Consider the following 22388-nt stretch of genomic DNA (forward strand, 5'->3'; position numbering starts at 1 on the left):
AACCATAAACTCCTTTTAAATTTCATTGTTACTACTCCTGCACAACCACTAGTGATAAGCTAGGGCCCTCTTGTAGCGGGGGAAAAAAAGAAACCAAGGAGGACCAGCAAATTAGGAATTTGTGGGACATGATTAGGCTGTCTGGAAGTACAGCAATATGCTACAGCAGCAGATCTGAACAAATCCAGGCCCTGGAGCCCTTTGGGGGTCTGCTATACCAGTTATGGAAAAGAAGAATCAAGTACAGTAGGAAGGAGGGAGAGAAAACACAGGCCAGAAAAAGGCCAATAATTAAAAAGCTCACCTCCACTGAAGTGAAGAAAAGGATTCACAATCTTGACATTTTTTTCTTCTTGTTCTTTTTTTTTTTTTTTTTTTTTGGAGATTAGAAGAAACCAGGGAAGTCTAATTTGGTAAAACCTAATTCCATGGAAGATCTTCTTTGGAAGCCTTTGCAATAAGAGTGAAAGTGCTGTCTACCACCCACTGAACGTGGTGAGTGGAGGGTGCTCTAACAAGAGCATTTTTGTTCCCCTTGTTCGCCTGGTATTTTGAGTTAAGAACGTTAACAACAAATAAAGCCACGGTTTTACACACTCTCAATTAAAAAGTCATTCCCCTAAGTCAGATTTCTTCTCTCTGAAATACATGTTTTCATGAACTCCTAAACATCTACTAGAAAAAAAATGAACAGGTAAAAAGCTGAATTTCTGCTTTTAAAGAACGAGAAGCATTCTCCTTTCCTTTTTTTAATTTTTAATGAACAGTTTCCAAGTTTGTTTCACATATTGTAAAAGAACTACAAAGAGCAATAGACCGATATCTTCCTCTGTGATTTCTATGCGCTAACAGTGACCTGAAACACTCTTGTCAAGTGAAGGAGCTGCAGCAGCACTGAACTGAGGACCTCACTTCGGCCTTCACAAAGCCCAGTTCTAAAACATGAATGGTGATGGCCATAAAAAAGACACTCAGCTGCAACGGGAGACTTCTTGACCGAGCCAGCCAAGACACTTACACAGTCCGCTGAAGTCCCATTTGTCAAAGCGATACACAGCCGTGAAGTCTTACTGGAGTCACTGCTAAACATGGATATTCAAGTATCATTTGTTTCCAGAAAAGCTCCTCCAGAAAACTGTCAATCCATCCAGGGTAACTCTCACTACTTGCACCTCCCAGCCACACCACAAAGACTCACAACACCCAAAGCTGAGTGTAAAGACAACCCAGAAGCTTCACTTTGTGCAGACTGCAGCAACCTTCCTTTAACACGAAGGAAGGTCCTGAGAGCACATGAAGCCTATGCAAGTAAAGTACCTCTGCAGGCTGCACTCAGCATCTGATGCCAGTGGAAGGCCTAATTTTCAAATTTCCAAACTTCCTAATTTTCAAAGCAGGTAGTGACTATTGTACCGACTGGATTAAAGGATGAATTTGGATATCCAAACATACTGATTACTGTATTTTTCTGGGATGATACAGATTGTAAGGGTAAAGAAGAGCCATGCGACAGCTGGGGACAGGGTGCTTTTAGTGCAGAATACCCAGTTATGGGAGGGAATTCCTGAGGGCAATGGGTGAATGCTGGGCTCCCCCACATCTCCCCTTCAGGAAACCTTTTCCACTGTAGCAGGACAAAACACTCCTTTTATTATTCTATTGCTCCCTCTACAAAACTTAGCCCAAACTTCACTGTGACCCTGTGAAGGGAGAAGTCTCAAAACCCCTATGATTTTATGCAGTTGTAGCTGTCATCAGAGCAACTGTGCAACAGCATAAAATTCAAAGATAGATAGCTTCACATGGTGGCTTTCACACCTTGAGTGCTCAGGAGACAATACCCTTCTCTGAAAAGAGGCACAGTACTATAGAGTGATGGTACATATTAATTTCTAAAAGAGGATTTTAATCATGCAACGTCCTCTGCAGTCGCACAGAATTTAATCTCATTGCTGACAGTGGGTGATGGGGGAGCATGTTAAGTGGAAAAGTTGTATTCAAGACCTTCTTGCAGATATGTGCTACGGGCAGTCCCTTGGGAGGAAGAAAACAACCCGAACCAGCCTCTCTCATTGCTGTCCACCTCTGGCCTCAAGCCTCTGAGCATCCCCCTTCCACTTGCACGGCTGATATGCAGGTGCCGTCCCAAAGTCCTGTGCAAGGTTCAAGTACGTGTATTAATACAGTTAGCATTTATCAAGGCTTCCTTTACAAATATTGATTTATTTACCTAGGCAAGACCCAGGGATATATGCACATAAGATTCCCACATTACAGTTACAGAAACCGAGACAAAAAAAACCAAAACAGGCTGATTTACTCAAGGTCAAAGGAGGAATCCAGCCTGCAGCTAGAATCATTTTTGGATGTGGAGCTGCTAATGCTATGCTGTGACCATTAGGACGTGCTGTACTTTTCCACACTAGAACCTCCCTCTTCTAGTAAGATCTGTCGTTAGAGAATATCGGACCGAAGCTGTCTAGAATTAATTGCTTAGCATGACTTGCTTAGCATTAGTAGCTAAATTTGCTGAAGCCTTAGGCCTCAGGCTGTGAACTTTTACTTGGATAAGTAAAAGGGGGCCCCAGAGCCGGTTCAAGCTGGAGGGATAAAGAAGTTGCACGGACGGCAGGAGCAGCCAACCTTGAAGATAAGCAGCAGCCTGCCTAGGGACAATGAAGGGGCCCAAGGAAGAAGGGGAAGACCCCAGACCTAACTATTACTATTGGTCCAAACTATCGCTTAAGGGGTGGGGAAGTTAGATTGTAAGGGTATAATTGCCCAGGGATTTCTTTGTTCAGGGTCCCTCTTCGGAGGCACCCAGCTCGAGCTGTAATTACTGCACGAGTGTCATTAAATTTTATTTCTCTCCAATCTGACTTCGAACTTCTGCCTCAGAAGGAACCTAGGGTTGGACCCTGTTATGGAGGCCGGCGAGCCTGATTTTCCATAACACTGTCTTCACCTAAGTCCACCTTTAGTGAGACTCTCTTCCTCATTTAGTAATCTGGGGAGCAAAAATAACGAATAGCCAAAACTTGGAAAACACAAGCTGCGACCTTAAGACTTTCCTGGCTGCTAACTATACTCACCGCAACTGGGCTAACATGTTTTCACATATCCTCTAACTGTCTATCTTCGGTCTTGTTCCACTTTTACTGAGGACCACTCGCAGACAGCTTTACAAGTTTTGCTCAATTAAACATTATAGTTTTAAGGACAAAATCCACAAGGAATTTTAACATTTTTGTTCCACGGGTTTAAATGGAAGCTTAGAGCTTATAAAAAAAAGTTCTATTGGGAATCATGAAACAATTCTTTTTTAGAAGCTCCCAAGTAACCAAAGTAATGTTACAATCACAGCGTAGGAGGGATAAAATTCAGTGCTTTTTTTCTGCTGAAGAAAAATATATTTCAATAGTCTATTTGAAATTAGGACAACCGAAGTGATGGCCCAAACAAAATACAATTTTATAAAATCATTACATTTAAATGAAAAACAATGTATGTTTTCCAGTAAGCATCTGGTGTCTATGTTCTAAAAAAAGTCAAACTACTGAACAGGTAAGTCACTCAATAAACCCTTGCAACAATTTTCTTGAGTTACTAGACCAACTTTTGACTACTTATGGATAAAAAAATAAAGTGAGACAAGGGATCTCCTAGCTTTCGGATCCTGAGGACTCAGAAACAACGACCATTTGTTTCTGCATATGACAGCCATCTCCATAGGGTGGAAGCATCCCAAGAAGTTAAAAATACCTGAGTGATAACAACACGCAGATCTGAAGAAACAGCTTTTAAAAGATACGAAGTTTAAGGAATACTGCACAACCCTGCAGAAAAACAATACCAATGGATTAAGCATTCTTTCTTACACTTTAAATCACTTAATGCATAGCATGCTCTCTCCACTCTCAGTTCACCTAGCCCCTGGGAAGTGTCTTAGCCAGCCAAATTCAAGCTGCATGTCTCAGAGTGGACAACAGACAGCATGAGAAAAGTGGAGGATAGAAGTTTATAAAACACTGAATGCTCAACCACAGAATTACAGCTCCTGCTTGGTCCTGAAGTTTCTTTGGTTGCTCCTCTGATTTGCTCCTAATGTCTGAATCCTTTATTTTGTCAATAAAATTTGGGGAGGAAAGTTACCTATCAGATTGTGTCAGACAACATCTCCTTTAATAAATGTGTTATTTATAAATACAAAGAAAATTCTATCTATTCTGCCCCTTCCAGGAACAAACCCATCATGTTTATGGTGAAATTTTCATTTATTTGTAAAAAGTACTTGAAAAATCTCTTGTGATGATTTCTTGTGATTAAATTCTAATTTCCATCCAAATGCACTCTGGCACTAGTGAAAACAAAATGACTAAATCTAGTGAATAAGAAATGTTTCATTTGCTGTTTTAGCACCTAATTCAAATGTAAAAACTAAGAATGTGAATAAACTAGGTTAAACTATATAATCAGTTAAGCAAATGTGCACAGATACTGCATATCCAGTTAGCAAAAAGAAATAAATTTACTGCAAAGGCTGCATTTAGTTGCAAATCATCATATTTTAATGGTTACTAACCAATGTGAATCAACCTTTCCTTAGAAAAATAACTGAAAACTAGATTTAAATTGATTATTAAATCAATTAAATCAATCCAACACATCAGAACCTCTCTCATTAGAGTCATATATAGACGCAAAACTGGTGCCTATATGGTATGCCCACACAAATGAAATAAAAAATGCTGCACAGTCTCGAAGGTACAGTGACGACGTATCACCTTCACTGAGGAGCCAAAACCAGCCTGTCCATCCAAAATTATGCCAGACGCTGTGGAGTCCCAATGCATGTATAGACCTCTCCCAAACAGAGTGCATCCATTAATATATGGAGCCCATTAATGGGTCCTATTTTCCCATATTAACCAACCAAACATTAGAAAGTGGGTCCCTGCAGTCTGACCCATTTTGAGAGTCCACTGAAGCCAAACTGTCTTTTACTTCTTAAAAAAAAAAAAAAGAAAAAGTGTTTAAATATAAAGCAACCAGTTGCAGGATTAGTTGGATGAGTCCTTGAGCGGATATAATCAGCTTAATGGCAACAAAGATCACAGCACAGTTAGTGCAGCTGTGACGCTCAAACATTTCACTGAAGGGAAAGGTTTGCACAAGGCTGGAATGGTCCCTTTATTTCCAACCCTCTTTTTTTTTTTTTTTTTTTTTTTGCAACACTGCAGTCAACATCCCCCATCAGCTCCATTAGCATGAAAGAATTAAGGAGAGAAATGGTTAGGGTGGAGCAATTTACGTCTGTGGGTCAGAATACTTACATAGTGTCATATAATTCAGTTAAATGAACAAATAAAGTGGTGCTAGTTGTTTTCCAAACACAGGTTAATTTTAACTTAATTCCCACTCCGCTGTGGGCTAAAGGGCTGCCTGCTGTCTGCTGTTGCTTAATACTCAGCTAAATGACTGGCTATCTGTTATGGAAAGGCATTCTGTAAAAACCCTCCTGCACTCTTAATATTTTACCCTTCTCACACACCAAAAAAAAAAAGTGATGGTAAGGTGGTAAAGTGACTGGTTTTCCTCAACTACAGCTTTGCACAGGCAAATTCAGTGCTTAATATTACACCTTCTCTCAATATTATATTGAAAAAATGCAGATGAACATAATAGCTGCAAAGAGATTTTAGTCTGATTCATAAGAAATTAGGAAGGCTCTATTTTCTAGGCTTCTCAAATTAAGATTTTCACCTTTAAACCCAGAATGGCCCCCTGCCCCCCACCCAAACTACTAAAATACATTAAAATAAGCAACCACATCTCAATCTACTGACCATTAACTACTCTGCTTCTGTTTTTTGGGGTACTGCTTCCTGCAGGAGAAATACCCTGAAATCCAGGTGAACGCAGTAATGACTGAAAATGGTTGAGGATAGATACAGAATTCCCATGAATCCTGTTATCTGGAGGAAACTGATGGACAGCTAAGGCAACAGTATGAACTCCCTGGGAACAAACCATTTGCTGTGGAGCTTGTTAAGGTCTTCTGATCTCCAAGCCAGTAAACCCCAAGCCTGTGCAGTTGCATTTTTGAACAAAAGCTCCAAAGGAGAAGTCATATTCTGTTTCCAGAATAAAGATCTTTTTTAGTACTGCAGTGTTTCAAAGTCTTTAAAATAAATCAGTGCTTGAGGACTCTGTGGCACTTTCCACTAAGAATACAAGTGTGCCTCCTTTTCCTTAGCCAAAACTCCCTTTGCTTGCTCCAAAATGTCAGCTCAACACCTCCCTGTCACTCCCCTCACCAGAAATAGTTGCATTTCAGCAGTTCTACATCTATATAATTTGTAAAGTGCTAGGCAAATAAGCACACTCTTAAATGGAAAATGTGATTGACACGCTATCTGGCACTGAGCTTTCAAACCTACCAGGAACGTCACAAGGCCAGATTTGCACACGTCAAGCCCATCATCTTATGATGCTTTCAAAATTTTGCTTTCTGTGACTCCGCAAAACACATCTCTGGAACCATTATATGAATTAGTTGGATGGGGGGCAGGGAGGGAGGGGGGAAGGAGCGCTTAAGAACAGTAATGCACCCCCCATGAGGACATTAGAAGCATCTGGCTCAGAGATATTAAGAAAGGAAAGAAAAATTAATCATGCTGTCTGGGGAAAAAAACTGGCATCAGCACAGCCACGTTGTCATAAGGCAGATATTAATAATGTGAGCCCCCAGGGAACGCTCAGGCATCTGAAAGATCCACTTGTTGGCTACCACAAAGCGGGCACGTTTAACTGGTGCCTCCTTGAAACCTTCTGAATCTTACTCTGAAACACTGCTTTGGATTTTTTTTTGCAACAAAATGAGCCCCCCAGTGCTAAAGATAAAACATTTACTGCATTACTCTCTTTTCCTGGACGCTATTATGGAGTGTGTACAAGGGAGGGCAATACCCCTGGCTGCTTACAATCATGTGCTATCAGCTGCAGCGGAATGGAGGAATGCCCAGCAAGCGGGTGCAGAAATCTCAGCTATTGAAGCTATGGATAACAGGTAATTAGGATGTTAGGAAAAGGAAAAACAAAGGCTTCATTCTTGGAAATACCTCGGCACCTCACTTCAACAGACTTTGCCAGCAGGGGACCTGATTAGGTGCTAGCCACTTAAACATTYTGTAGACTTGTAGCTTAGCTGCCCAAGTGGTGATTATGAAGGATGCTTAGGAGAAATAGAGGTGAAAACTGGTTGAGTATTTTAGAAAGAGGAGAAGCAAAAAGGGTTTTGATAGAATGGCACATAATGGGCAATAGCAGAGCACAGCTGAGATACTACAAGATTATGGTTATGTCCTGATACTGCATCTGGAATATTAACCCTCAAGTTTAGAGTAGGACATAAATTTGGTGACATAAAAACAAAGCATTAAAACTAATGACCTACTGAGCAGCAACAATAACTAGAACTCACATTTTCAAGAGGATTTATTTAGTCAAAGCAAAGCAAAAATCTCCTTTTTTCTAACTCCCGTTTGCTTCTCCAGGACTACAGCAATCTTTCTTGCCTAGTGCATTGAAAGCAAACATGTTTAAAGAACCACTAATCTGCTTGTATTTGGGAAACAAAGAGTGCTGCTAAAAGCATCAGACACCCACAATATAATCTTCTATGTATTGTCTCATCAGTCAGAACCATCAGCCACTAGCTACAACTCCAGATTCACAAGATGTGCACAGCTGACTCACTGAAACGTAGCACCAGCTACAAACTTCAGTGCTACAAAGGCGTAATGATGATTGAAAAGCACAAAGGAATCAGAAAGCCCTCAGCTGAATGTTCATATACTATTTTGATGATGCAGAAGATGTTACCACAGGAACCAACACGTGGTCATGTCAGACAAGATGGTAGCAGTTGGCAAATCTAGGTGGACAATTCCCCAGTTAAGAAGTATTGCTAAGACATTCTCTGTTTCGAAACAACAAACTCCTACATTTAAGTGAAAGATGACATCGTGGAGACCAGTACAATACCAGGTGCTTTCAGGAATTTCTAACTTCTCACTCTCTTCCCTTCTCTGACACCTATGTTTTGCCCAGCCGCTGAAACAGTAGCTGGGCACAAGGTTGAAAGCATCATCCTTCCAGAAACATAGTGCCACCATTAGTGCCTCTATCTGCTTAAACCAGAAATAATTTTGCAGCCAGATGACTATTTTTAAACCACCCTGTCCCAAGAGGAAACATTTTCTGCTCTRGGTACAGCTGTGATACATTCCTATGCAAATGAATCAATTTTCTCTTTTCCTCTATGAAAAGTCTCCCATTTCTTCCCCATCACTGAATTTATCTCCCAATGGACTTGATTAAAAGCAACACTTGCAGGGTTTTTTTTTAACTGATCACAAAAAGGGACACATCCAGCCCTGAGATACATCCAAACAAAACTCCAGTCGATTTAAATGGGGGAATTCATGTATGTATTCTTCATCAGAAGTCCTCAGCACTGACACCTTACCATTTTTTAAATCCGCAGTGAGCCTACCTCTGCCGCGATCCCCGTGTCACTGCTGTCTGGCATTGCTTAGGGAAGAGACAAGCCGAGAATTCCAGTTTTCTGCTGATCTTTGTTTTCTCTTACTTTCATTCACTCAGCCTTTCCATTAGTTCTACCTGTTGTGCTGCATCTGATGCCAAGATGAAGTCTTTGGGATAGGGATGGTCTCTGCTCTTGCTTGATACCCGATTGGCATGATTTCTACTAGCTACAGCAGTCAAAATAAGCTAGAAGAGCTCAGGGCAAAATTGAGCCTGTCATTATTTATATGCCAACTTACAGGTCTGCCTCGCTTGGTGCATAAAAAACACTGCAGTCACTTTAACTGCTCACATATAACCAGGGAGAGAACTGGGCAGAGTAGCCAACATTTGGGCTTTCAGTAAATGTTTTAAAAAATCCAAAGTTTTTTATTTGCTTACTCAAGTTGGGCTTTCCTCTTCCCAAACCAAAAAAACAACCATGATTTTGTAGTTATTCTTAGGTGAATTCTGAGAGTTGTTTCTTTTAATTTACAGGTCCATGAGAGGAACACTTAAGCTAGCAAAAATTAAAAGAAAAAAAGATGATTTAAAACAGACCTAAATTAATGCTTCCCATGGTACACTCTAGTTGACATCTTCAGTTTTAGACTCTTACTGACATACAATTTATAAACCATAGCGTAAAGACCACTTATCCCAGGCAACAAGGCTCCTATGGCTTAGCAAGTTATTTTTTAACAGCCGATTTGTGGAAAGTGACYGCATCCGTGTCTAACTTTTCCATCTGAGAAGTAAAAATAACGAGTGGAAGACACCGTAGATCTAATTCTTTCTACCGACATGAAACATCCAGATCTAAACTGCCTTCATGGTTTAAATCAACCTGTTTTACTTTGCAATTAGGCCTGGAGGGAGCGGGTGTGTGTGATCGCTTCCTGCCATCCAGCAGACAAGCACTCAGTCACCGCGCTAGGAAAAATCAATCACTTGCAATTGCCGAGGTGTAACTTCCTAAATCTCCCCCGAGTTTGACCGCTGGAATTTGAAGCGCAATGCTCAGTTTCATACCACTTACCCAAAGCAGTGCCCCCTCTGAGAGGGCATAAGGTTGTGGCCTGCCCTTGTTTCTGTTTGGCAGCACAAGGGTGGCCAACCAGCAGGTGTAAAACTCGAGACTAACCCGAGAATACACTCGCCCCAATTCTCTCTGGAAATCATAAAAGACATCCTGGAGAAGTGGGGTTGCTGTGATGTGAGGGCTGGATAAAAGACCCAAACTACAGAAAAACAGGCTTTGTTAATTCTGTCTCCAGCTACCTAACATGAGGGGACAGAGAAGATGGAGTCAGACTCTTCTCAAAAGTGCAAAGCGAAAGGACAAGAGGCAATGGACACAAATCACAACAAAGTGAGATTCTGATTAGATAACAGGAAACTTTTTTTCCCCCACAGAGAGGGCAGTAAACCACTGGAACAGGGACACAGAGAGGTTGTGGGATCCCTATCCTTGAAGATACTCAAAACTCACCTGGGCAAGGCCTTAGGCAACCTGACCRAAGTTGGTCCTGTGTTGAGTAAGGGGTGGACCAGACACCTCCAAAAGTTGCTTTGAATCTAAATTATTTTACAGTTCTAACTTGCTGTTTTTTCCTGTTTTTAAGGTGCAGCAGCAGATGAAGATCAACATTTATTCCATCAGTGACATAAATAAGCCCACTGCTATACCTATGCCAGCTGGACCAATTGCTTCACGTTTGCAAATCTGTATGGTGATTGATTGAGACTGATATGGTGAAATATTTATAGTAACTAATCCGTAAAAAGTGCCACTCCCTAATCAAATATAACCTTACAATAGCTTTTCATTAAAATCAGAGGTGTCTTTTCAGGGTTAACTAGAAACAGGCTGCCTGAATTCCTTGTCTGCCCAGCCCAGAGGGCACGGTGTGCTGAAGGTCCCCAGTTCTGGGTCAAACCTACACACAAGACTTTCTCAGGACAAAAAATTCTGGGCATAAATAGCTAAAACTTTCTAGCAGTAGGTAACCAGGCAGCTTTTGCAGATCTGGCTGCTGACTCAGATTTCATCTACACAGTCTGATCATGATTAAAATCTGAGCTTAAAGAAAAAAAAAGAAAAAAAAAGTACTGTGAAATTTCCTGCACACAGGTAACCCTGCCTCTGGCCAAGTCCAAGCACGTAACAGGCTCTCTCTAACCTATTCCAGCCTATTGCTTTCTGAAATACTACTCGTCTTCCTTCTGTTTTGAAGAAAGTCAACCAGCCAAAATTCATTCTTTACGGTTTTCCATTTTGTTCATTAATCATTATCTTGCTTTGAGGGGCACGCTAAAAGGGAGACATTTCTCATCTGATCATCAAGCCAGGGAAGGAAAAACAGATATAGAGCTGGTGCTTTCTCCCTCTCTTCCCCAGACATATGCAAAACTGAAACAATCTTGGATAAAAATAACCTTTAACACCATTCCCCATTCCTTTTCCCTTCCTAACAAAAATACTGCTGGACATAGAATAGAGGAAGGAAGTATTGTAGAAAAAAAATTTACCAGTTAAAAACCTTGCAAACCGTTGTGTTAGAACACCTCATTTAGAATAGCCACTTTTTATCTCTAGGACAAGTAATTGTTGTCCTACCACAGCTCTAACATCATGCACCAGAGAAGATGACAACAATTTTAGGGGTATTTATTTTAAGCATACTAAATTCAAGACTGTACCCTGTAAATTAATTTTCAAGAGTGACAGAAGTTAGCTGGCTAGGGCTGTTATTGCTAATAGCCAGAAAAGATCCACTTAATCACTTTTCATTTTTATTTGTAGAAGATAAAGAAACCTTTCTTTCCCTAACAGTTTCATGCCTGCTTCATTTCATCTAGACTGCAATATCTGTTTAATTTCATTTGATCAATTTTCTAAGGGTCTTATAACTACCATGAACATGAATGGTGCAACATAAAATCACTCAAAAACAAACACCCCCCCCCCCAAAAAAAAACCCAAAAAAACCTCAAGATGACAAGGTAAATGACAGTTGCCAATGCAATTTTGTTTCTGGTCCCTGTCACGTGCAGTTGCAAGTTTTTAATTACCTCGGGAACTCTGCTTTGATCCTGTCCAAGCTGGATGACAGAATGAGGCAGGAGCACATAATCAACAGAGTAGAAATCTGGAGAGCAAAGCCACTGACCTAAGGAGGAGGAGGTTGGAGGTTGTACCATGAATGAGACAGCGAGGAACAAACTGAACGATGAGTATTAATATAGTTATTGATCAGCTACCTTACTTACTATATTCTGTCCATATGAGCATACAAAGCAAATGTCTTGAGGTAGAAAACCGGATGCATTTTCTGGAGACAGTTTCAAAAGGGTGTGAGGGTAGAACAACCACTTATATAAGTATAAATAACAATTGCTCATTAAGCTAAAACCTGAAAGTTGACTGGACAAGATGTTTGACCTACACATTTAAACCTTAAGATTCGAGGTGAAGAGATCTTTTGAACATTTTTGGCAGGCCACCCTTTAACACATGCTTTAGTATTATCTGGTAATGGGAGGCGCAGGTACGTCAAACTAAGTCACTGGCTGTATCCAAAATGCAATTTCCATCTCACTTCCAAGCTGCGTTGAAGTACATTGGCAGAACAACATCCATCAGAGATGTGTCAAATGCTGACCACAGCAGTATTTGTCCTGTACAGAGAGGACAGCAGCCTGCAGGACAGTTGGATCTGCATACACATTGCATTATACCAAACGGACGGGGTGGAGATTGCACTTTAATATCAAACATCAGTTGAAGTACCTACTTATTTAAAAGTTCAGAGAAGCTTCTTGGGTTGTTAACACTGACCAATATTTYGCTAGCAACTGCTAGGGTAAGGCTGTGTGTACAACATCACAGGTCTCAGGCTTCTTCCCCTGGCTTAGAGGTTAATGGGCTCAGCGTTGTACTCAACCCTCAAAGTCTTACTGGAGAGCTGTGCTTGGATAAGGACTGCGGGAGCCAGCCATCACTAGCAAACAGTTCCACGCATATAAACAAAAAAATTTAAAATATCAGGTCAGCATCGCAGGTGTGTCTCTATGTAGAGGAAAAAAATGTATTATTCATATTACAGTATAGGCACAATATACATATTACATTACCCGCACAAACAGAGGGAGCATTTTGGAGGTCACAGAGACACTGATTGCTATTCTGAAGAACAGGTGAAACCATATCTCGCTTTTGTTGCTTTCTCTAATACTACAGATCTACCTTAATGATTATTTATATTTCACTCTTCCAACTTTCCTCTCTCCTTTTATGTAAACATACTATAAATACAGACTTGGCATGAAGCCCATCAATCTATTGCTCAGTTCCCCTAATCCTAAAGGTCTTTCTCTGGACAAGCTGTGATTTAGCTCCAAGTTCCTGTAAGTCTTAGCAAATTCTTCTAACCTCCATCAGCACTAATGTGACACATGCCCTTGTGCTGCTTAAGAGAGAACCGAATCTTGAGAAACGGGATCCAAATCTGTGCCATTTCAGAATGACTCCCGCGGAGCTCTTTATGGGCTGCCGCCTTCTGCAGCTCCCATGAGCCCTTTATGAGTTCCTCAGGGTTTTGGAGGGAACACTGACAAAAGTCATCGTATACTGTACATGCCACAGGACTTTGCCCTTAACAAGACCAGGACCTCTGGCCAGTGTCAGATAATCCGTCACTATAAGCCACTTGTATTCAAGCCAGATATTTATTGCTATTGATCTGCCTGGTCCTAGCGAAAGACTTTTGTTCTCCCAACCCGGGACTTTGACCTCAATTAAGTTATGAATTTCAATCCGATAGACTGCTCCACTTACCCTGCTGCTCTCCCTGACTGGATTAATTAGAATTAGCTAGGCTGGGAGTCACCCCGAGCGCCTCATGGATCATGTTATTTTAATAATAAATAAAGAGACAGCAGCAGCATACAAGGAAGGATTTTGAAAGATTGTTCATCCAAGAGCATCATTCAGGACCTGCCAATACTAATTTCTCTGAGTTTGATTACCTCATTTACTTCTTTTTATTTCTATTCATTAATTGAGTTTTATCCCCCATTACTTCAGCTCCCCAAATGTGCCCTTCCTATAAAGGAACCAGACACACACCATGCTGTTCCAAAGTTTTATTACTGCAGCTCATCAAAAGTATAGTTAGCAGGAATGGAATAGTCATTAAGCATTTAATAATCTAATAGTGCTGAGAAAATATATATATAATAGGGGGAGGGGAAAAGGAAGGGAGGGGGGACAGGGCAACCCCATCCATTGCTACAAAGCAGGCACTAAGGACTCTTTGTAGAGGTAGTTAATTGGCTGGTGGACAGAACTGATCATCTTCAAGGAAGTAACACTAACACTGGAGAAAACACATATATCATTCAGGATATTTTCTGACATTACAATAATGCCTTTGGAACAATGCTAAAATGGCTTAAATACCAGAGATTTGATTGCAGAGGGGAAGTTTTTGAACTAGTGAGTCGAGGCCCGATAGCTACATTATCCTTATCACTTCTCTTTCTGTATCAAAGCAATTAAGTACTTGAAGATGTTGGGTTACACAGGAGGGTACTGAAATGGATTGTCTCAGCCAGTCATGTCACAGACACATTACAGAGCTATTGACCCATAAATGTACACTTATTTATCACACTCATTTTAATGTTTAATTGACTGGAACAGAAGAAACGGATTCAGAAGATGGAAGTTCACTGATTTTTTCAAAAGCTGGTACCCAGCTTGCAGATAGCCAAATCCTAACCCAAGAACAAACCTGGCACAGAACTTCAACACACCTTCCACCTTCCTGTAACTTCAGGCATTCGCTTTCTAAGAAGCCCTCCTCAGGACAGGGTGATTTATTTCAACCAAGCTGAGCCTTGCTGTAAGAGGACAAAGTCCCATTTCAACACAGGATGTCTAAGCTGTGACAACCATTCTGTCTGTTAAATAAATTTGGAAGTTACTCCAGGATAGGGTTTACTTGTTTTGTTCTAAAAGGGAGCAGTCAAGCAGTCGCTTCCTGAGAGGCAGAGGGAGAAGAGCACCAGCCTTGTTCCCCTATGCAGGCAAGCCTGGCTTAGACCTCCACTACCCCTCACCAGTTCACATGGATTGCCAAAAGACTGTTGATACGTCTTCTCACCAAAGGCTCTTACGTGATCCCACCACAGAACAAGAGGGAAGGTTCTTGCACTGATAAATAACCAATTACAAAAGGTAAGGAAGACTGAATAGGAATAAATGATCACTTTGCCCAATTGCTGGTGATCACTGGAGTCTCAGCAGGACCCGTGCTAGGGCTTGGGTTGTCCGACCCACACATACATGAACTACGGAAGCAGGCTGAGACTGGAGCATCCTAGTCTGGTACATCTTCCAAAGCAGCAAAACCAAAAGCTGACTGCAAAATGCTGCAAAAGGATCTCACACAGAATGACAGGGTGAAAAACAGCAGATGAAAATCAGTGCTGATAAATGTCAAGTAATGCACATGTGGAGAAACAATTCGTAGCCTAAACACACAGCGCTGGGCACTGAACTAGCTATTACTGCTTTGGAAACAGACCTTGAGTTATAATAGACAGTTCTATTATAACACCAGCTCAGTATTCAATGGTAGATAATAGAAGGCAAACAAAAAGGAGGCATTAGAAAAGAAAGAGCAAACCAAAAAACATCATTATATTGCTCCATTAAAACTCATGGTGTCCAGGCTGTAGGTGCAATATGTGACATGCTGCTCCTTTCACCTCAAAGCAAATATGGAAGAACTAGAAAAGATTCAAAGAAAGGTGACAAAGAGAAGCAAAGTGAGAGAACAGCTTCCAGATGAGGAACTGAAAAACAGATTAAACTTCTCAGTCTGAAAAAGAAGTGACAAAGGGGAGTATGAGGGAGGCCTATGAAGTCAAAAGCAGCACAGAGAAGGTAACCCGGGGAACAATTATTCCTTGTTTCTCATTACAAGAGAACTACGTGGTATCACAAGAAACAACCGTGCATTTGCTTTGGACTTGCCAAAACAGTTAAACTGCAGAACTCACATGGGCATAAAATGTTGGAAAACCAAGCAGGGATAAGAGAAATATATCAAAGAAAAATGCACGAGCAAAAGATAACACCATTGGTTCAGGAAGCCTCCAAGCCACAGACCTCTGGGAAATACAAGAAAATATCACTGTAAGCTTACCCTATTCTGTCCCCTAAGCATTCACTATTCCTTGCTGCTGGAGGCATGCTACTGAGCTAGAAAGACTTCTAGACTGACAACCATTCTCAGGATACAGAAACATGAACAAGCTGAGAGATGGAAACCTCCTTAAATTAGTTTTGCCATTTTGAGTGTTAGTTTTGCCATTTTGCCATTTTGAGTGTTTCACTTCTAATCCATGGAGCCAAGAAGCAGTTAGAAGCAGAAATTTAAAAATCTAAACAAAATAAGCATAAGAAGGTATTTTCCCAACTTTTAAAGTGTTAGAACAAAATGAATCTTATTTAAAAAAAACTAAAGGAATTTGTACTAAAGACTGCAAATTCAAGAAAACCCAGTGATACACTTAGATTTTTCTTTCTTTAAAGAAGCTGAAAGAGATGATCAACAACAGATGAACACCAAAATTCCATTTGGGAAGTAAAATCAGACTTTCCCCACATCCTTAGGGAAAAAGTGAAGGACAGAATTTGACTCTTTCAAAAAAGGGAAAGTTTTTTTCAAGTGGCTGAATACCCCCCCCCCCAAAAAAAAAAAAAAAAAAAAAAAAGAGTTTTAGGGGCTGTCTCCCCTGAGCACAGAACAGTTGGGTTGCTTGGCTAAGGTGGGTCCTCTGGCACTGAGAGGTGACACCTAGGACATGGGAAAGGAAGCAAGGCTAAAGACCACTTCTGTGATGGTCGGGTCACCTGAAAAAACAGCTCAGCTGCCAGTTGTATCCCTCTGTGTGTGAGCTAACCGAACACCTTAATGAGGGATTAAAGCATTTCCAACAATGACTTTACAAATTACAGGTGACTTAACACAGCTTATTTCAAAGGTGACCCTCAAACCAAGGGACAAAGGGGCATGGGACCATCCCATGTCCTCACAGGGAGGCATTCAAGTCAAGTTAAGCCTGTTTTGTGCATCTGCAAGGACATATAAAGGCAGTAGGGAATGAGCTGCCTGCTCCTCCTCCGCACAAGGATCAGGGAGGATTGGGTCCACCTGCACAAAAGCTCCCTGCCAGGGCCTCCATCTTCGGAGGGCATTGGCAGAGATTGCAACCCTTTTGCCACAAGACAGCAGCGCTGGCGAGGCACAGAAACGGGCACAGTGCCTCCCGATGTGGACAGTGGTCACGCTCCCTGATCCTTCAGGAGATTAAAAAAAACCTGCATGCCTACTGCAGCACAGCGTTCCTCCTGTGCTGGCAAAGTGTCTCCTCCTGCACAGCAGAGCCCTCAAGAGGCACTGCCTACAAGCCACAATCTCACAGCAGTCCTCATGAAACATGTGCTGCTATCCCGGTTTCCCTTGCTTTCATCCCTGCGTTTTGGTTACCCTGAAAGCAGATAAAATTCAACTTAGATTATATGAGGGTAAAGTGATGGAGAACACCGCTAATTTTTCAGGAACTGCTCTTGAATTTTGTTTTTCCTTTTCCAAATACTAGTTTTGCRTGTAGAGGCTGAAAGGACTGTGTGGATACTGAAGTTACCATTGGAGCAACACAGAAGCATGCAGTTTCTTAGCTGGTGAGCCTGCTTTGCAGGCAATGCCTTACGCTGCACACGCGCTGCCTGAGCAAGGGTGCCAACTGCTTTGCTGCACCAGCAATGAGGCAGTGATTCACATGACTACAGGGACCAGAGAAAACAAAGACTGTACACATCAAGCCGGAAGATGCAAAGGGACAATGCAACAAAATTCAGCACGCATGAGCAGCAGGAAACACCCTGTCATTTGTACAATCTCTGGTTTATGTTGATGAGGCTTGGGGTGTCTTCAGAAGCTGGCAGACAAAACATAGATAAATCTCTTCATCACCCAGAAGGTATTTAGAGCTGCAAATATTTTGCAAATGCTTCTGCTGAAAGACTTTCCTCTCAGTAGGTAAAATCAGCATCTGCTGAGTGGTGACCATTTAATATTCAACCTGCTGCCAATCTCCATTCCACAGAGAGACCTGCAGGAGAGACATGGAGCTGTGCCACTTCCAATAACTGTGGGACTGGCACCAAGTCAATGCTTTAATGTAGAAAGCTACCCTCTGTCACTAAGCAGATCTTTCCTTTCTTTTGCCTAATAGATTTCACACCCATTGGCAACAGTGTGAAGACTGAAGGGGTATAAGCCTGCAGTCTTTGGAGAGCTGCTTAGCAAAGCTGACTACAGAAAAACAGAGGGGGACTGTGAGTGCTGGGAGGGGGATAAGGAAAGAAGAAAACTGTTGGAGTTAATAAATCTGTAGGTACACATTGTTCTTATCAGCAGCCCTGGAATACCTAACCATTGCTTTGCCTTATCTCTCTGCTTAGTTTCTTCATCTATTTGCCACTGTACTTTCCTACTACAGCAATGGTTGATTCAGCAGTACCTGCAACATCCTTTGCTTGCTGCAAACATAACTAAGCCAAACCTCTGCAGCAATCATCAGATCCAGGAGAGGGTCTCTCCTAGCTTTATAAGCCAGGTTTGTGGTATATTTAGGGGAAAATTTATACTAGGGACATTAACAGCAAGAGTACAAGGCTCTGATATGATTTCCTTTTTAATCTTGAGCAGGTCTAGAAAATGGTTGTAACAGCACAGTACTTTGACAGCTGGCATCTTACCTGCAAGCATGTTTGTACTGGTAAACTTGCAAAGGTGGTAGGCTGTGCATGCACTCGCGCACACACTCACTCAGTGGGGAGGGGGAAAACTGTGTAGACACAGCCTGTAGCCTTTGGTCCTTGGTCAGAACAGTCAAGATGCCCCTGTCACTTCCCTCAACCATCTCCCTACGGATATGGAAAAACAGGGGCATGAAGTGCACTGTGCAGGAGGTAGGGAAGGAATGGACGTTTGCTGAGGCCAGCTTTGTTTTTAAATGTCTACAGAATGCCTCTATCACGTGGCCCACGCAAAGACTGAAGCAGTTCACATTCATGCTGTGAAATCCAAATGAACAACACTGAAAAGAAAAAAAACGGAGGGACTGACAGGCAGGCAAACAGGCCTGAATTTTTGTCCTCCCTTCTTTTTATCCTACACACAATCCTTTTAGAGTCAGGCAGGAAAATAAAAAAAGCCATACAAACAAAACAAAAACAACAGACCACCACTCTTTGCAGTCTTCGACATATCCATAATTTCTACTTCATTTCTAGCTAATGGTGGAAATTAGTCTTCAGACAGTTGATAAAAATCAACCTGTCGCTGCTGGGTTACCACCACGATCTGTGGCCCAGCAACTACTTCTAGTACAATTGATTTTCCTTTTTGGCAACCAATAGGCCAGTCAATAATAATGTTGTTTGAGAAGGATTGAGTCATGAGGGAGATGAACCCTCCCTGCCATTTATTATGTTTGTATTGTCTCCATTTGAAAAGACTTTTTTTCAGTGAGGACGTGAGTGAAGGTATTACAAGGGGAGAGCTACCCCACGTCCTGGTCTCCAGAAGCCCTCTGACTCACAAGTGTGTTAGCATGCAAATAAAGAGGAAAGTGGCCGTCTGCTAGAGAAACACAGCAGGGGCCTGTGAGGAAGGAGAAGCTGGAGAGGCAACCACACTCCTCTTGCTACTCAAGATGCCTTTTAAAGGAAAAAAAAAAAAATCCAGCTGTAACTCCCTCAAAAGTACATGCTAGCACGTGTGACCAGACAACTGTGCTGCCTCATGAGAATTAGTACAAGACACAGCTGCAACACAATTCTCTCTTCTGACCAAGAGTGTGCCACTCAGGGTAGCTCTAATGTGGAGGGCAGACGAGGGAACAAGGCCTACAGGCCTCTTCCTTCCATTCAATGTGCCCCAGCACGTTCGCCCTTCTCTGGAAGGCCCTGCAAGAGAGCCCGGTTGCATTCAGTTCCGGTTCTCTGTGGCACAGACTACCAAGAAGCTGCAGCATTTCCAAGACATCTCCCATCTTACTGTTGAACCTCTAACGAGACAGACGTCTAGGACAAAAACAATTGCCCTAAGCGCGAATTCATTTGTCTTCAAAACCGCTGCTGAAAAATCAGCGTTGGCAACAAAGAGCTACCAACTCTCACTGCAGACAGCATACACACTGGATGCCTTTCACGGAAACTGCAGGTGTATGTGAATGAATAAAATGCAATCAGTCCATACTAGCAACATACTTCCTAACCTGACGCTTTTCAGCTTTGGTTCTCAAGTTTCCTTCTCATACCACACAGCGTCCATAGGTGACCAGGGAGAGCTTGCTGACAACAGGTTTAAATTCTCCGTGCAGTGATCTGCACCTCTCCTTCTAAAGTGAAATGTCAACAAATAAAACAAAAATTGAAGGTCCCAGTTATAACTTTTCATCCTTGAAGCAGTCTATAATTCTAGCACAATTTTTAGCATAGGCAAATGACTACCGTAACATTGATAAGCTGATTAATACAGCTACACAATTATGTAGTTTATAAATCATAAAAGAATATTTAGAAACAATTTTACCTTAGCTCCTTTACCACATATACAGAACTCTTAATTATCCTGTGTGTCAAGTGATACAATTCTAGCTACAACTAATAATGTTCATTTTAGAACTTGTTCACAAGGACAGATATGCTTGAAAAGCTTATCTGTGACAAATATTCCAGGATAGTTCCCCACGCATTCCCAAGTGAATACCTTGAATGCACAAGTTATTCTGGAGTAAAAAGTACCCCCAAGTGGAACAAAGTATAGCCACAGCAAGCCCAGGAGAAACAAGTCTACAGTCTACTGTTTTGGTTTTACAGACATAAGCAGCCATTTGTCATTCTCTTTCTCTCTCACTAGACAGTTATTAGGCCATGAGGCCCTTCATTTTTCTTAAAATAACACTAGTAATATTTCTATGCTCTTTAAACCCTGCAGAAGATGACAAATCAGAGCACAGAATCCTCCTTTTCCAAACATGCTTATTTCCCTTGCTCTTTAAGAGGAGGTGAACAGAGTTAAGAGATGCTTGTGCTTTCCCAGGAGCGCACTTCGACCTAGTAGGAACTGCTACCTTTCCACTTAGCATCGCTGCCAGACTGCAGGGCTCTGAAACGTGTTTGTAGACATCTCACCTGTCTTCCCATTTGATATGTTAAATGGCACTGCACAGAGTCAGAGGTGAACGCAGCACGATGGATGATGGAGGAGGAAAAAAAACGGAGGAGTTCACTGGCCCATGATGGGAAAGGAGCACAACATGAGACTAAAGCTACACTCTCTGCCACTGAGAAGAGCTCCTCTGAATGCTGGCTGAGCAGTACCTCATCCAGCTGCGCCTTCTCCTCCATGCTGGCATTGCACCACTAGACACGCAAACAAGGTGACGCACAAGGTCTCTGATCATGCCAGCCAGCTGCTTCTGGCACCAGGACCACAGAAGATGCCACAGCACTGCAAGGCACTGCGAAGCTGGGATCCAGTGCTGCAGGTCTTGCACTCAGTGCCTCCCCAGCCCCTGAACACCTCCTTTCTAAGGCCAGARAAAACGTTGCAAGGAAAAACCGTCCCTGTAGCAACTGGCATTTCACTAGGGGCAAAAGAAAGTTTTCTTTTGTTGCTCGTCCTTCTGCAAGAAAAACTTATTCGTATCTTCATATATTTTAAAGTTAGAAAGGGATATGGTAATCATGTTGTCTGAGCTCCTTCATAACTACTGATGTTATAAATACAGTACTTCCTTTCACTTTGTCACTCAATTAGAAGCCTACAATTAAAACATGCAGTGCTCCAATGGAAGGAGGCTGTTTTTAGGCTGATTCCCAAGTTTTGGATACTTCCAGCAGAGCTCCAAAATACCAGACCACCACCCACTTTGAAATGGCCTCTGGCTCTGAAGATTTAGGTGATTCAATTACATAAATGCCCCTGTTCAACAAAGCGGAGAAGCCTGTTGCCTTTCTGCATCCCTTTGCCCATGGCAATCACTTACCACCTCTTTTCAAATGTGCTATTAGAGCTAATTATGAACAATCAGAATTTAATGGCTGCAGTTTTTCAGTGACATTAGTGAACCACCGTTTTGAAACTACGGCACCCCTGTTTAAAACAAAAAGCACAGGCACTCAACCACTGCAGCCCAGGCGCAGAGGTTATTCCCAGAATTAGAGCCGTTTTGAGCACGCTGCAGGAACGAGTGGAAGCAGGCCACCTCTCCTCCTGCTCCGAAGCTGTCCACGTAGCACAATGAAGAGCAGTAACTCTTGCCCCTCACACAGCCCCTTGATCCGGAGACCGCAAGCGCTTCTACAAGGATAAGCACTATTCGAGCTGAACTAAAATAGGGCAGTGAAAGGTGAATAAGGCACATTCACAGGCACGGTGAACTTGTATGACTTGCTCYAGGTCACCCAGCAGAGTGCCACCAGTCACCTTCTGCTTAGGACAGCTAAATCCTTTAGCACACTAAGAGAGCCAAGATGGAAGAGCACTTATTAGGAAGGTAATGGAAGAGAGCATAAATCATTTGGGCTTTTTGACTAACTTTTTAGAAGGATACTAAAACACAGGCTTTTTTTTTTTTAATTTTGGTCTATACCATTTCTCTCCTTTACTATCTGCTCTTAACCCTCATAATCCCTAATTTATCCTTTA

General features: G+C 41.9%; 1 protein-coding gene across 14 annotated transcripts in view; it reads right to left on the bottom strand.

Moving 5' to 3' along the window:
* ACBD6 (acyl-CoA binding domain containing 6) overlaps positions 1-22388 on the bottom strand; it is an 84055-nt gene that overhangs the window by 21884 nt on the left and 39783 nt on the right. For 6 of the 14 annotated variants that reach the window (XR_003256472.1, XR_003256471.1, XR_003256470.1 and 3 more), the window contains exon 6: positions 11665-11762. The exons of 5 other annotated variants lie outside the window; for them this stretch is intronic. Coding sequence is in view for 6 of the 9 variants with exons in the window: in XM_026084634.1 (XP_025940419.1) it covers positions 11665-11762 (98 nt within the window). In the remaining 3 variants the exon portion in view is untranslated. Of the gene's footprint in view, positions 1-1763; positions 2154-2914; positions 3837-11664; positions 11763-19971; positions 20074-22388 lie in introns of those variants that run through there. 3 more of the 14 variants (XM_026084632.1, XM_026084631.1, XM_026084641.1) reach the window with 3 other exon arrangements.

The sequence above is a fragment of the Apteryx rowi genome, unplaced genomic scaffold, assembly GCF_003343035.1.
Source record: "Apteryx rowi isolate R43461 unplaced genomic scaffold, aptRow1 scaffold_65, whole genome shotgun sequence".
Classification (NCBI taxonomy): Eukaryota; Metazoa; Chordata; class Aves; order Apterygiformes; family Apterygidae; genus Apteryx; species Apteryx rowi.